Raw genomic sequence first — 12,619 nt, 5'->3', positions numbered from 1 at the left:
AGTACCATTTGAGAAACAATCTCGCCCTATGAGCACTGCCTGATCCTAAGCCTTGACTTTCAGTGGACCATCTAAATGTCTGTGAAGATTGTCAGTTCAGTTGCCCCACACTTATGGTTATCAGATCCTGCGAAATGGCAAAATGTTAATGTGGCGACTTCAGATCAAACACATAAAACAGTGTATTTATTATTTCTTTTCTTTCACTCTACATTACTGTGTCCTCATTTGACCTTACGAGATCAACCCAAAAACAAATGTTGTATTCAGTAATTATGTGGCAAACCACTAAATACACACTTAGTCCAAACCAGCGTTCTGTTATCTACGTCCCGTCTGAGCCCCCTGATTTGACTGGGACCATTGAGCGAAGCCTCAGAGCGTCCCAAAGTCACACCCTGGTTCCAACTCATTTAGTTTTCCCGTGGGTAAAAGAGGCTAAATGGCTCATTTGCCGGTTTAAAGTTACACAGACTCAAGAATCAAGTGTAAAATATGAGCACCAGAAGTGGCGTCAGACTTCCCGGCTCCCTGTTGTGACACTGGGTCACGTCCACCTTTGGAAGTGTGCAGACTGTTCCTGGTCAGTGTTATTATAACCCTTTCATACTCAATTATGGCCTAAATGGACTGTAGGTCTACATTACATAGAACTACAGCTGTGATGAATCGACTTGTTGTCCTCATAGGTCCAGATCATGTTGTCTGTCCTTTTATAGTCTGAACCTCTAAACAAACAAGGACTTTAGCTCCTCATGACTTCATCGAGTGGAACAGAGCTTTCTGAGCTCTTGAAAAGGAGACAGATGGAATATGAAGGTACATTTGCATATGAAACAAAAGCAAACTCCATGAGGTTTCAACTTTATAACATTGTACCAAATAATTGCCCAGGCCTATATTGTCCCTACTATAGTGTCCCTATTTCCCAAACAAGTGGGAGCTAAACAGCCTAAACCAAAAACAAACAAGCCTAAATCATACTTGCCATTCGTTCTTTGTCCATCAAGGCAAGGATGATCCATATTGGAATACAGTCACATGACTTTGTCGGCATTTTGACCATTGAAAAGATTTTGTTTTGAATTGTTTATTTCTAGCCACGGTGCTAATTTTTCATCACATTCATGGCTTCTTAATAGCATCTGTGTACATAGACATTGCCGCAACACTTTTAAATGGGTCTATTTTTATTTCACAAACGACCAATGTCGACACTAATAGCACTTGAGGTAACAGCGGTTTAACAAAGTGACATGACACAACCTGTCTGAATGTTCTTAGTGACACAATATACACTTTTCACAATGGGGAGGCCCTAATTGAGGTTTCTTCTGAAAGCATGGGCTCAGAGCGAGTTGCAGATGACGCTGGGTGTTGCTGCTTGAGGTCGCCAGCCTTTGTTTTTTATTGCTTCTGACTATAGCACAACATTCCCCATGCTCACTGCACACTCGACGCTTCAGACTGTGCATTCAGCAGCCTGTCATTGGAGCGTATGTACTGTATGTGTGATGTGTGGTATATTCTGCACGGGTGGCTGGATTTGACTCTTTGCAGAGCTTCACTCTCTGGAGCATGTTTACCTAATGATCGGTTGACAAATGATGAGCTCAGCGTGTGTGCAGCTGGCGCCACTTGGGGTTTGTCAATAAAAGCCATGAAATAAAAATAATAACATTTTTTAGCTCACGATGATGAGAAATGTGGATTGAGCTCGATGGATGTTTGTCCTCATTGTCAGTGTGGCGCATCATCACAGGTGGCTGACTTCTGCCGAGAAAGAAGATTCAACTTGTTTCTCCTGGACAGTAATCCGTTTTGAGTGATCAAGTTTACGTAGAAATGGAGCAAAAGTGGGAGTTTTATTCTTGCCATGAAGCAAAAAAGAAATAAAATGGTAACTGGACTCAACTTATATAGTGCCTTTAAAACTACTGGCAAGTTAATAATTTACAAATGCTGTCCACAACTAGAAGAATGGGTTCTTTCTTTCTTTCTTTCTTTCTTTCTTTCTTTCTTTCTTTCTTTTTTCTTTTTTCTTTTTTCTTTTTTCTTTTTTCTTTTTTTTTCTTTTTTTACTCCTTTTTTCTTTCTTTCTTTTTCTTACTTTCTTTTTATCTTCTTTCTTTCTTTTTTTCTTTTTATCTTCTTTCTGTCTTTTTTTTCTTCCTTTCTTTTTTCTCTCTCTCTTTCTTTCTTTCATTTTCTCATTTTTTTCTTTTTTCTTTCTTCCCTTCTTTTTTCTTTCTTTCTTTCTCTTTTCTTTTTTTTCTTTTTTTACTCCTTTTTACTTCTCTTTCTTTCTTTCTTTCTTTCTTTCTTTCTTTCTTTCTTTCTTTCTTTTTCTTCCTTTCTTTTTCCTTTTATCTTTTTTCTTCCTTTCTTTTTTCTTTCTTCCTTTCTTTTCTCTCTCTCTCTCTTTCTTTCTTTCTTTCATTTTTCTCTCTTTTTCTTTTTTCTTTGTTCCCTTTTTTCTTTTCTTTCTCTTTCTTTCTTTCTTTCTTTCTTTCTTTCTTTCTTTCTTTCTTTCATTCTTTCATTCATTCATTCATTCATTCATTCATTCTTTCTTTCTTTCTTTCTTTCTTTCTTTCTCTCTTTTTCTTTTTTCTTTGTTCCCTTTTTTCTTTTCTTTCTCTTTCTTTCTTTCTTTCTTTCTTTCTTTCTTTCTTTCTTTCTTTCTTTCTTTCTTTCTTTCTTTCATTCATTCATTCATTCATTCATTCATTCATTCATTCATTCATTCATTCATTCATTCATTCATTCATTCATTCATTCTTTCTTTCTTTCTTTCTTTCTTTCTTTCTTTCTTTCTTTCTTTCTTTCTTTCTTTCTTTCTTTCTTTCTTTCTTTCTTTCTTTCTTTCTTTTTTCTTTTTTCAATTGAACCATTGAACCTTTGCCCTGGAATGTGTGCCGGACAGGACACTCATTTCAGGAGCGCTCGGTTAATATAAACTGCTGCATTCTCAACACACATTCATCTGTGTGACTTTAGGTTCAGCGCAATTGAAAGTGTAAAGCTGAAACGCTGGCCTCGTCCACACCACAGAACTGCTCCCCACGCTATATTTTTAGCGGCGGTTAGTCGTATTCGTCCCACTTCTTTGGGCCCCGTTGCAACTTTTCTGGTCAGCGGGTTCTTTTTCAGTTGGTCACCATAGAAACCAGACAAATGAGTCACCGCTAAATTGAGCCAATCCAGCGCAGAGGCCGTCACAGCGGTGGAAAAATGGATCCGGTGCCCAAACGGTGGCGGGGCAGATGGCACACAGCCCAGTTTTGGTCTGTTCTAATCTGACTTTTGAGCAGCTTTACGCCATCACAGTTCTGGACACATCTATCTAGATTCCCACACTCTTTTACCCTTATCCAACTTTTGCAATGCTGAGCAAATTTGCACAGCGGCAGCTCAGATAGTGGCTAGACTTACAGTAACTGCCTGAGGTGAGAGCGAGTGAGTGAGCTGAACGTTGAATTTGAATCCCCTGAGTGGCGTTCGCAAAGCCCACTTGTGTTGACTCACTGGTTACTTGCAGATTGTGTTTATCCTCTGGTGGTGAGCGCTGATTAGGAACGCTTCCTGTGGACCGCCCCAAATCTGTTTTTTGTTTAGAAGTCTGTTCACCGACTGGCACACTACAAAGACAGTCATGGAATTGTTTATGCCGAGACTTCCGCCACAGAAATTTCCAAAGAATTACTGTAAGAAGTTATTTCAGCCACATTTTGGCCTCAGTTTCACATTTTTGCACACGCAATATCAACAGCAAGTCAAAATGTAGTTTGGTTTCAGCGCCCAAGGCATGTCACCTGTCTCGTTGTTGTGGGTTTGCGTGCCAGCTTGTCTATTTGCTGCCAATAACAACTATCTCAAATCTAGATTGATACGAGGAATACGTACGGATGAGTGATTTAGTTGGTAGGTCTTGTTAGTAATTAGTGAACTTGGCTCACATTAACCTCTTAACCCCCACCCAGTTTGGCGTTACCCAAATATTAAAGCTTCTTGAAAAAAAACTGTCAAAATGGCAACTAAAATGAGACAAAAATGAGAATGAAAATTTGACTAAAAGGCGATGAAAAAATTACAAAATTGTGTGACAAGAAAGTGATGAAAATGCGACGAAAAAGCCACTAAAGAGCAACAGAAAAGTGACAAGAAAATGATGAAAAAGTGACAAAAATGTGCAACACGGCAACAACGCAATGAAAATGATCCTATAGCAGGGGTCTCCAATAAATTTCCCTGGGGGCCAAAATATATCGGAAGTGTGTTGCGGTGTCCACAAACAAAAGCTCCAGTAAAATATATTTTTATTGGTGTTTATGAAAGAGCAAATATCTAACAGTGCTCTCTTAAGACAATAAGAAACCAGTGAACCGAGATGAAGTATTTCCAAAATCTGCAGTTAATTGCTGCCCTTCAGTGAACTGAGATGTGTAAGTCACATGGGGCCGGCCCGAGCCAACTTTGGCGCCCTAGGCTAGATTGAACTTTTGCGCTTTATCAGCTTTATCACTTTACCAGCCTGTGTCACATGTTTCTGCTACACTGTTGCCATTATTCATTTATTCCACACTCGTGGTGGTAAGCTACTATTGATGCCACAGCCGCCCTGGGACAGACTGACCATTTACCACATGTGTTGTTTATATTCTGATCTCTTATTATGTCAGTGCCCTCTGCTGGACACGTGTAGAATCTCTTTTTTATTTTTTGGGCAGCACGGTAGCGCAGCGGTTAGTGCTTGTGCTTCATAGCTAGAAGGTCCCAGGTTCGATTCCCACCTGGACGGGCCTTTCTGTGTGGAGTTTGCGTGTTCTCCCCGTGTCTGCGTAGGTTTCCACTAAAAACATGTACAGTAGGTTCCCCTCTGGGACTCCCCTGAAAAAGAGATTGTTAATCTCAGTGGGACTATCCTGATTAAATAAAGGTCAATACAAAAAATAAGGGGCTGGTGCAATGTGACGAGAAGAGTGGAAGAAAGTGGATGGATAGATGGATTATTGAAACTGCCTGGCTGGAGTGAGCATTCTGGTTATTGCTTTAAAAAATCAACTCCGCACAGGAATGGGCTAGAGACTTACTTTTTTTTGGACATACTCCGGATTAAATCATCTTGTGGGCCGCCTGTTGGAGACCCCTGGCCGATAGCGCCCGTAACCCTTTAGATTTGGGCAAAGCTGAACTGGAGAAAATGCACTTTGTTAAGAGGTTAAGATTAACTTATTTTTCAGGTAAGAGAAAGTAACTTAATGATTCTCTGACTGCCTGCTTACTACTCCAGTGTGTTTCTACATTTGTTTGCCAATAGTCCATCATGTAATTATCAAATAACTTTCTTTTACATCATAAAACATTACACATTTACTACACCCTCACTACATTAATGCTCCAGTTCTCTCTCTTCACTCTGTCCCACAGGAGGACGCCTCACTCTGAGCCTGGACGGGACACACCCTGCAGATGTGAGGGCCTCTCCTCCACATCTGGGTGTGTGTCTGTGTGTGTGTGTGTGTGTCAGCATGGGGAGGGATGGTTGACCCACGCCTTATCTGCCGCCATTTTAACCCATTACCAGAAAGTGATCGTCCTGACCCCTGACCCCGCCCTCTCATTTCACAAGAATGTCTCAGTTCTCCAGTATCAGAAATCAAATGTTTTCTTGTTTTAGTTGAAATCCAAAAGTAACTCTCTGTAAACATGCCAGAGGGGAAGAGAGATGTCTTGTGGATCGCTACATGCTGCATGATGCAATCTGCCTGCAACACATGAAATGTAAATACATCCTCGTGCCGGTTTGAAAAAAAGGACAGTTTTGTAACATTGCAACATAATTGTAGTCGTCAGCCGCAGACACCCAAGTACATGGTATGTGCATCATGGGTGGCACTGCATACTCTTGTTGTTACACCACACCAGATTAAGGAGAGAGGAGGATTTAGCGCTTTGCGAGGAAGGTTTTTGGTGAAACTCCAGAGGTAGGCAATATGTTTTTGGCTCATGGAGGTCAAGCTCAAGAAAGGATTTTTAAAGAGTCACTTCTGTCTTTTTGTGTATTAACAATGAGCCCGTCTCCACACAGAACAGGATATCAACAAATGACATGTTCCAGTTTAATTTACAACCATATGTACAGACCACTTTCCATGAGTGACACTTTCAGTGAGAGGTCCAGAACATGTCCAATCATTGTGTTTGTCTTGTTGTGCATAAGTATATTGTCGTCCAAATTGGAGTTTTTTCTCAGTTGAACATTAGAAAAATGCCAATGGGATATTTTAAAAATGATTGCCAAAGTTAAAATCAGGCCAGTTCAAGGGAGGACAAACTTCCTGTAGCTCTCCCAGAGGCTTTCCATCTGCTGTCAACTCATCTGTCAGACTCGGCAGTCAGATCTTTCCATCTGTAGAAATGTCTGACTGCCGTTCTACAGATACATAACGTTGCTGTCATGCCATTGATTGGTTTAAAATACATGACTGAAAATGTGAATGTGACTTTTTGTCCCCGTTTCTGATCCAATATGTCTCTCTGGCAGCAGTTAATTATTGCTGACAAACAGTTACCCCCCCCTTCCTAAAAATAAATAAATAAATACAAAGACGTGTATAGCGTGCAATTGATAAGGTGCAATCTTATCTGAGACTTTATTTCCAAAAGTGAATAATAAACTCAGTTATCACATTTGGTTTTGGTTTCCATTTAAATCAGATAAGTAGGCAAACACAATTTGTTTGAAGAGTACAACTTATATTCTCAGTATTTCAAAGTAATTTGGAGTACAGAGGATTTTAGTGACAATACAGTGAAAACACATGCATGATTAAGAATCACAAACATCTCATCTCTATGTGGCACTTGGCCATTGAGAGACTCATTCACAGCAACTGTTTTAAAGCCTATTCTCTGAGAGGTTCAGAGAGCAGGATGTTACAATAGTCTAACGTGTTGGAGACAAATGTTTCTTTAAGTCAGGTTTAAACATTATACTTTCCAGCAATCTTTGTGCATAATTTTATGTAATATAACTCTATTACCCCTTGATTCCTGTACTTGATTTTATTTTTATTTTACAAAGATATTGCACAACTAAATGATGGGTCTTGTGATTAACAGCAGATCGAGGCGTTGTGTTAAAGTTGTGTAATTGTGCAATAATGTATTTATTGAGGTGCTGGTGCCATCTGCTCTTTTTCTCTTGCTTTAGGTGTGTGTGTATTGTCCCCGAGTGTGCAGAGTGATGAGCTCTCTGCACTGTCTAGTAGCCAATGGATTAGTTAATACGTTCTTCCAACCAAACCTAAACCTCATTTTAAAATGATTGACTTTCGGTCTGCTTGTCAGTTGTTTTGAGTGTTTTATAATTCTCTTTTATTTAACATGGGTTTGAACCAACTCTTCTGACCGCCCGTCTATTGCAGATACATAGCGTTGTTGTGCCATTGATTATTTTGAAATACATCACAGAAAAAGTGAATGTGTTTTTTTTCTCTGTTTCTGATCCAATCTGTCTTTGGCAGCGGTTCAGACAAAAAGTTACTCCCTCCCCCCTCATAAAAAAAAGAAGACGTGCATAGCGTGCAATTGATTCGGTGCAATCTTATCTGAGACTTGATTTCCAAAAAGTGAATAAGTAACCTCAGTTATCACATTTCGTTTTGGTTTCCATTTAAATCAGATAAGTAGGCAAACACAGTTTGTTTGAAGAGTACAACTACTCTCAGTAATTCAGAGTAATTTGGAGTACAGAAGATTTTAGTGAAAGAAATCACAAAAGAGTTAGTGAAAGAATCACAAACATCTCAAAGATGTGGCACTTGGCCATGGAGAGACTCATTCACAGCAAATGTCTATTCTCCAGTGCCGACAACTGAGCACTAGACACATTCATAGTCCTATTTACTGCAGCCATTTTACAGCTCGTTCAGAGAGACCAGGGAGCAGGATGTTACAATAGTCCAACCTGCTGGAGACAAATGCCTGGATATGTCTCTTTAAGCCAGGTTTAGACATTATACATTTCACTTCACAGTCGACATCTCCATGGAGACGAGCTGGAGACGTACCCACTCCCGGCAAAGTTACAGTCATGTATTAGAAGAGCTGAGCTGCTCACAGCAAAAGCACATGTTTGCTTGTACGTTTATGAGGTAGCTTTCAATTACCAAAATAATCAGTCAGGAAAAAAAAGCACAAAAAATGTTTTATTCATTGGACAAAATTCTTCGCAGTGTGGCTCTAAAGATTGTTTTTTATGAGGTGCTGGTGTGTGCAGAATGATGTGCTCTCTGCATTATTTAAGTAGCCAATGGATTAGTTAATACTTTCTTCCAACCAAACCTAAACAGCAGCATGGCTATTGTCATTCATGTGCGTCATATGTGACTCATCAACCCCAGTTCAGTTCAGAACTACACAGGTTAACGAGGCATATCTAGAATATTAGGTCTAAGGGCATAATTCAAGTTTCCAGAGGACAAGCAGAATTTACCAACAACCCAGCCCTTTTTAACTTATGTATGTAAACTTAAGATTGTTTGGATAGATATTCTATTTAGAGTTTGCAGACTTGATCATTTCAAGGCAGGCAACCATGTTGAAGAAAAGACTTCAATCAGAGGCTACAGTTTTTCCACATTTTATTAACAGAAGATGCAGCTTTGCTACAGTTTAGTCCATAACAACTTCTTGTTCTTGTTCTTGTATGTCTTTGCTCTCTGACACCACTTTTCCGTCCACCAGGGTCTGAGTGAGAGTCACCACTTTGGTCTGTACCTTCTTGACGGCCGTGGCATCCTCTACTCTGTAATAGCATCACAGATGTCAGCAAGAGAACGGTTTGAAACATTAATGTAATGTTTACACTTGTTTGTGCCACTTACTCGAAGTCGTCCCCGCCCAGAAGCCGCCTGTACTCGACGATCTCACTCTCCAGGTGCTCGTACTCCTTGATTTTGCGCTGCATCTCAGTGCGAATCTGGCTCAGCTCCTCTTGCAGTCTCAGGATGATGGTGTTGTACTCTGACAACTCCATGTTGTTGCGCATCTCAATGTCCCTCAGGCTTGCCTCCATTGACGCGTTCTGCAATGATCAAAATGTGGTCAGTAATTTTTTTCTAAATTTCGGCCCCGGACAAACCGCACACGTTGTGAAGCGGCTGATGCTTTCGAACAATTATTTAAGATCTTCATAATTATGTTCCCAACCACTGCTCTTAACAAAATGGGCACGTTTTTGTATTTAGTGTTATTTGCCTCGTACCAGGCTGAGAGCGGACTGCAGTTTTATCTCCAAGGCTGGGTATTTCCTCCTGGTTTCACTCAGCTCGGTGGTGGCCTCCTTCAGAGCTGTGCTGCTCTCTTTTACTTGAACCTTGACTTCTTTGATCTACAAACACAGACATATTTAAAGAGATGTTTCATGAAGCTAAACACGGTATTCTTATGAATACACTTGTATTCATGCCATACCTGAGATTCATGCCATGTTTTCAGCTCCTCCTTGTTCTTCAGAGTTATTTTCTCATACTTGTCCCTCATTTCTGACATGACATCGGCCAGGTCTTGTCCTTTCGGAGCATCCACATCCACACGCACGCTCCCCTGCGTGATCCGCTCCCTCAGTGCTGCTAAATCCTGTGCACACAGAAGTACATTTCCGAGGTCATGCAGGTTATACATTTAAAACATTTTACTTGTTGTAAATGGTAGAAGAGTAAATTTCTTTATGCAAGTCCCACCTATAGTATATTTCAAATGCTATTACTTGTGGGGGGGGGGGGGGGAAATGACCATTAATCATCTGCATCCTACACGTATAAAGCATTTTTCTTTAAAGAAACCCAGAAGAAAGACAAAGAAATGCTTTTATTCAACGATCACGCATTGTTGGAATTTCTGCATCAAAATGGTCTAAATTGCATATATTATTCATCTCTGTGTAAACTGTAAGTCATCTAGGCCATAGACTTGTTTTAATTGTATATTGAAGAGGGGTTTTTTTTTTGTCGCAGGACACAATGCACATCTATAGAGTTTATTTCCCTCATGATTAATAAACGTGTGTAGAACAGGTCTTACTTAGTGAACTTTGAATCTTACTTCATTGTGCTCCTTCTCAAAGACAATGCGCTCCTCCTTCAGAGCCTCAAACTCGCTTTCCAGCTGCAAATGGTTCAAGTTGGTCTCGTCCAAGAGCCTTCTGAGTTGTGTCACATCGGCCTCTGATACCTTGCGCATGGACAGCTCATACTCCAACCTGCAACCACACAGAAGCATTTAAAGTTTGTTCATGTTAATAAAGCTGCATTATATACTATTGTATTTCTCACTTGACTCTGAAATCATCTGACATCAGGCGATTGTTGTCCAGAGAGAGGGTCAGTTTAGCGTTTCTCTTGATCATGTCCATCATCTGCAAGAAGATAAATTGCATTGTTTACAATTTAAAGGATGCATTTTCTTGTTTTATTTTCATTACTAGTCGCCAAACATAAGACAATTATATTTTTGCAGCTTAAAAGTAACAAGTGACCTTTGCCTTGAGGTCTGCAATGATGGAATTGTACTTGCTGTTGTCTCGTCCCTCCAGTGGACGCTTCCTCTCAGCCTCGTAGATCTGGACCTGCAGTTTGTTGTTGGCCTTCTCCAGAAAATTGACTGCTTTCATATAAGTGGCCAGCCTTTCGTTCAGGTCTTGCATGGTGAACTTCTCGCTCTCGATGAACCCAGACGGTTGATAGTTGAAAGTGCCTGCAGCCATACCACTGCCAAAGCGGGACCCAGAGATGACAGTGGAGATCCTGGTGCGGTGGCCCATGAAACCCCCAGGTAAACTATGAGAGTACCCCGCTGAGCGAGAGTAGGACCCTTGGCGTTTCATGGGGGAGGCCATGGTTTGTGGAGGCTTGTGGAGCAGAGAGTGAAGGACCAGGCTGAGCACTGGGTGTTTATATACCACTGCTGCACGACCTCAAAGAAAATGTACCTTTAGCACGATACCCTCGACTTTGTCCCTGGAATTAAATATTTCATTATTTTATAATGTTGGCGCGCAGAGTTTACGAGTATTTTTAATAGCTGTAACCTCAAAAGATAAGTTGTACACAGTAATAATGAAACTGAAATCTGTCATTTAACCAGCAATCTATTAACCCCTTGATGCCTGAATTTATTTCCAATTATATAAAAAATATATTATCAGTGTTTTTAGATTTAGATTTAGGTTTATTAAACATTGACAATAGAAAAAAAAAACATCTTTTAAAGAGATTTATAAAACAAGCTCGTGGGATAAAAGATATTTCACAGCCCAAAAAAGCTGCTCTTCTTGGCTGCATATGGTCTTCAGAGCCTGAGCTGGTATCCAATGGAGGAGGTCTGAGTTATGAAGGTGTGCAGAGGAGAGGAACAGTCCTTCAGGATTATCTGGAGGGTCTGCAGTGTGGCCATGTCCTGCCTCTCACTCAGAGATTGGATGTGTTTTTGCTTTCATGCTGATGCTAAATTCTTGCAGGAAGAGGTATGTTGTGAATTAGCGACACTCGGCGTTAAGGGGTTAACTGAGGTCTAAAACAACCAACCGCCAGCCTTTATTCCCATAGCACCTTTCACAAAGTGCTTCACAGAAGACAGTAAAAACAGAGCAAAGATAAAAACAGACAAACAGTAGATCATAAGGCCAGTCAAAAGGTCTGCAGCTCAGGGGAAGTGTGTCCCAGAGCTCACTTCTTATAATTGGACAAGGGCATTACCAGAGTAGTTTCACCAGAAGAAGGCAGCGCCCTGACTGACAGTGACCGTCATCCAAGAAACTCCCTCACCAGCAGTTCTGATCATCCACTGGACCCCAAACTGAATTTAAGCACCCCTTCTAAGGAGACGAGTTTGACCACTCCTCCGGGTTGCTTATGGTTCATATTGAGACTTGTGAGTTAGATACGTATGAGGAGGCTAAAATATAGGAATATAACTGAATGTAAACTCTCCTTTTCTATTCAATTATGTTTCTTCTTTCTCCCTCTGTCAAACAATCATTTCCTTGGCTAAAATTCTGGGTTCACTGTCATCAAATGGTTAGACTCAGTATTTAGCAGATAGTTCACTGCTGTTATCTCTGTGATTCTGACGCATCTTCTATGTATGCCTTTTTGCAATGAGTACAACCCTTTGACTGTTTATGACCAGTGTCAGCTACAGAGACTCTATACCACGACAGCTTGGGGATAAAGATTATTTCAGGAAGGCTTTGAGACCCCTCAGTGGTTCTCAAACTTTTCATAATTACTTAAATTTGAAAGTAACATCAGGCCTAGAACAAGAGCCAATCATGACAAAACAGGGTCAAAAATTGGCCGAAATTGAACTAACTTATATCTTAATAGAAAACTCCTCACTGGAGTAAAGATTAAATTACCTAATCTTACTTGTCTGAAGAACATGGGTTGGAACCAACTCTCTTATGTGTTAACTGGAACACAACAGCATGATTTTTTGTGGTGACCAAATCTATATTGAAAATGTTTATTTGGATATTCCCCTTCTGTTTGTCTGTCTGATCTATTGTGTCTGATGTATTATGTCTCCGACAGTGGTGACTCAGCATTGCAGT

At 40.4% G+C, this 12,619-nt stretch overlaps 1 protein-coding gene across 1 annotated transcript; it reads right to left on the bottom strand.

Annotated features, from left to right (window-relative positions):
* Positions 1-8,661: 8,661 nt before the first annotated feature.
* LOC306964424 (keratin, type I cytoskeletal 18-like) lies at positions 8,662-10,903 on the bottom strand (the record flags this gene model as incomplete). Its single annotated transcript, XM_079558416.1, has 7 exons — positions 8,662-8,812; positions 8,892-9,091; positions 9,272-9,397; positions 9,481-9,645; positions 10,111-10,267; positions 10,341-10,423; positions 10,544-10,903. 7 exons carry the CDS (start codon positions 10,901-10,903, stop codon positions 8,680-8,682), a joined length of 1,224 nt encoding a protein of 407 aa, XP_079414542.1. The 3' UTR covers positions 8,662-8,679.
* Between the last annotated feature and the right edge of the window lie 1,716 nt (positions 10,904-12,619).

The sequence above is a fragment of the Gobius niger genome (genome assembly GCF_951799975.1).
Source record: "Gobius niger genome assembly, chromosome: 6".
Lineage (NCBI taxonomy): Eukaryota > Metazoa > Chordata > Actinopteri > Gobiiformes > Gobiidae > Gobius > Gobius niger.
The sequence above is the reverse complement of the archived record's forward strand: the minus strand, read 5'-3'. Positions and strand labels throughout refer to the sequence as shown.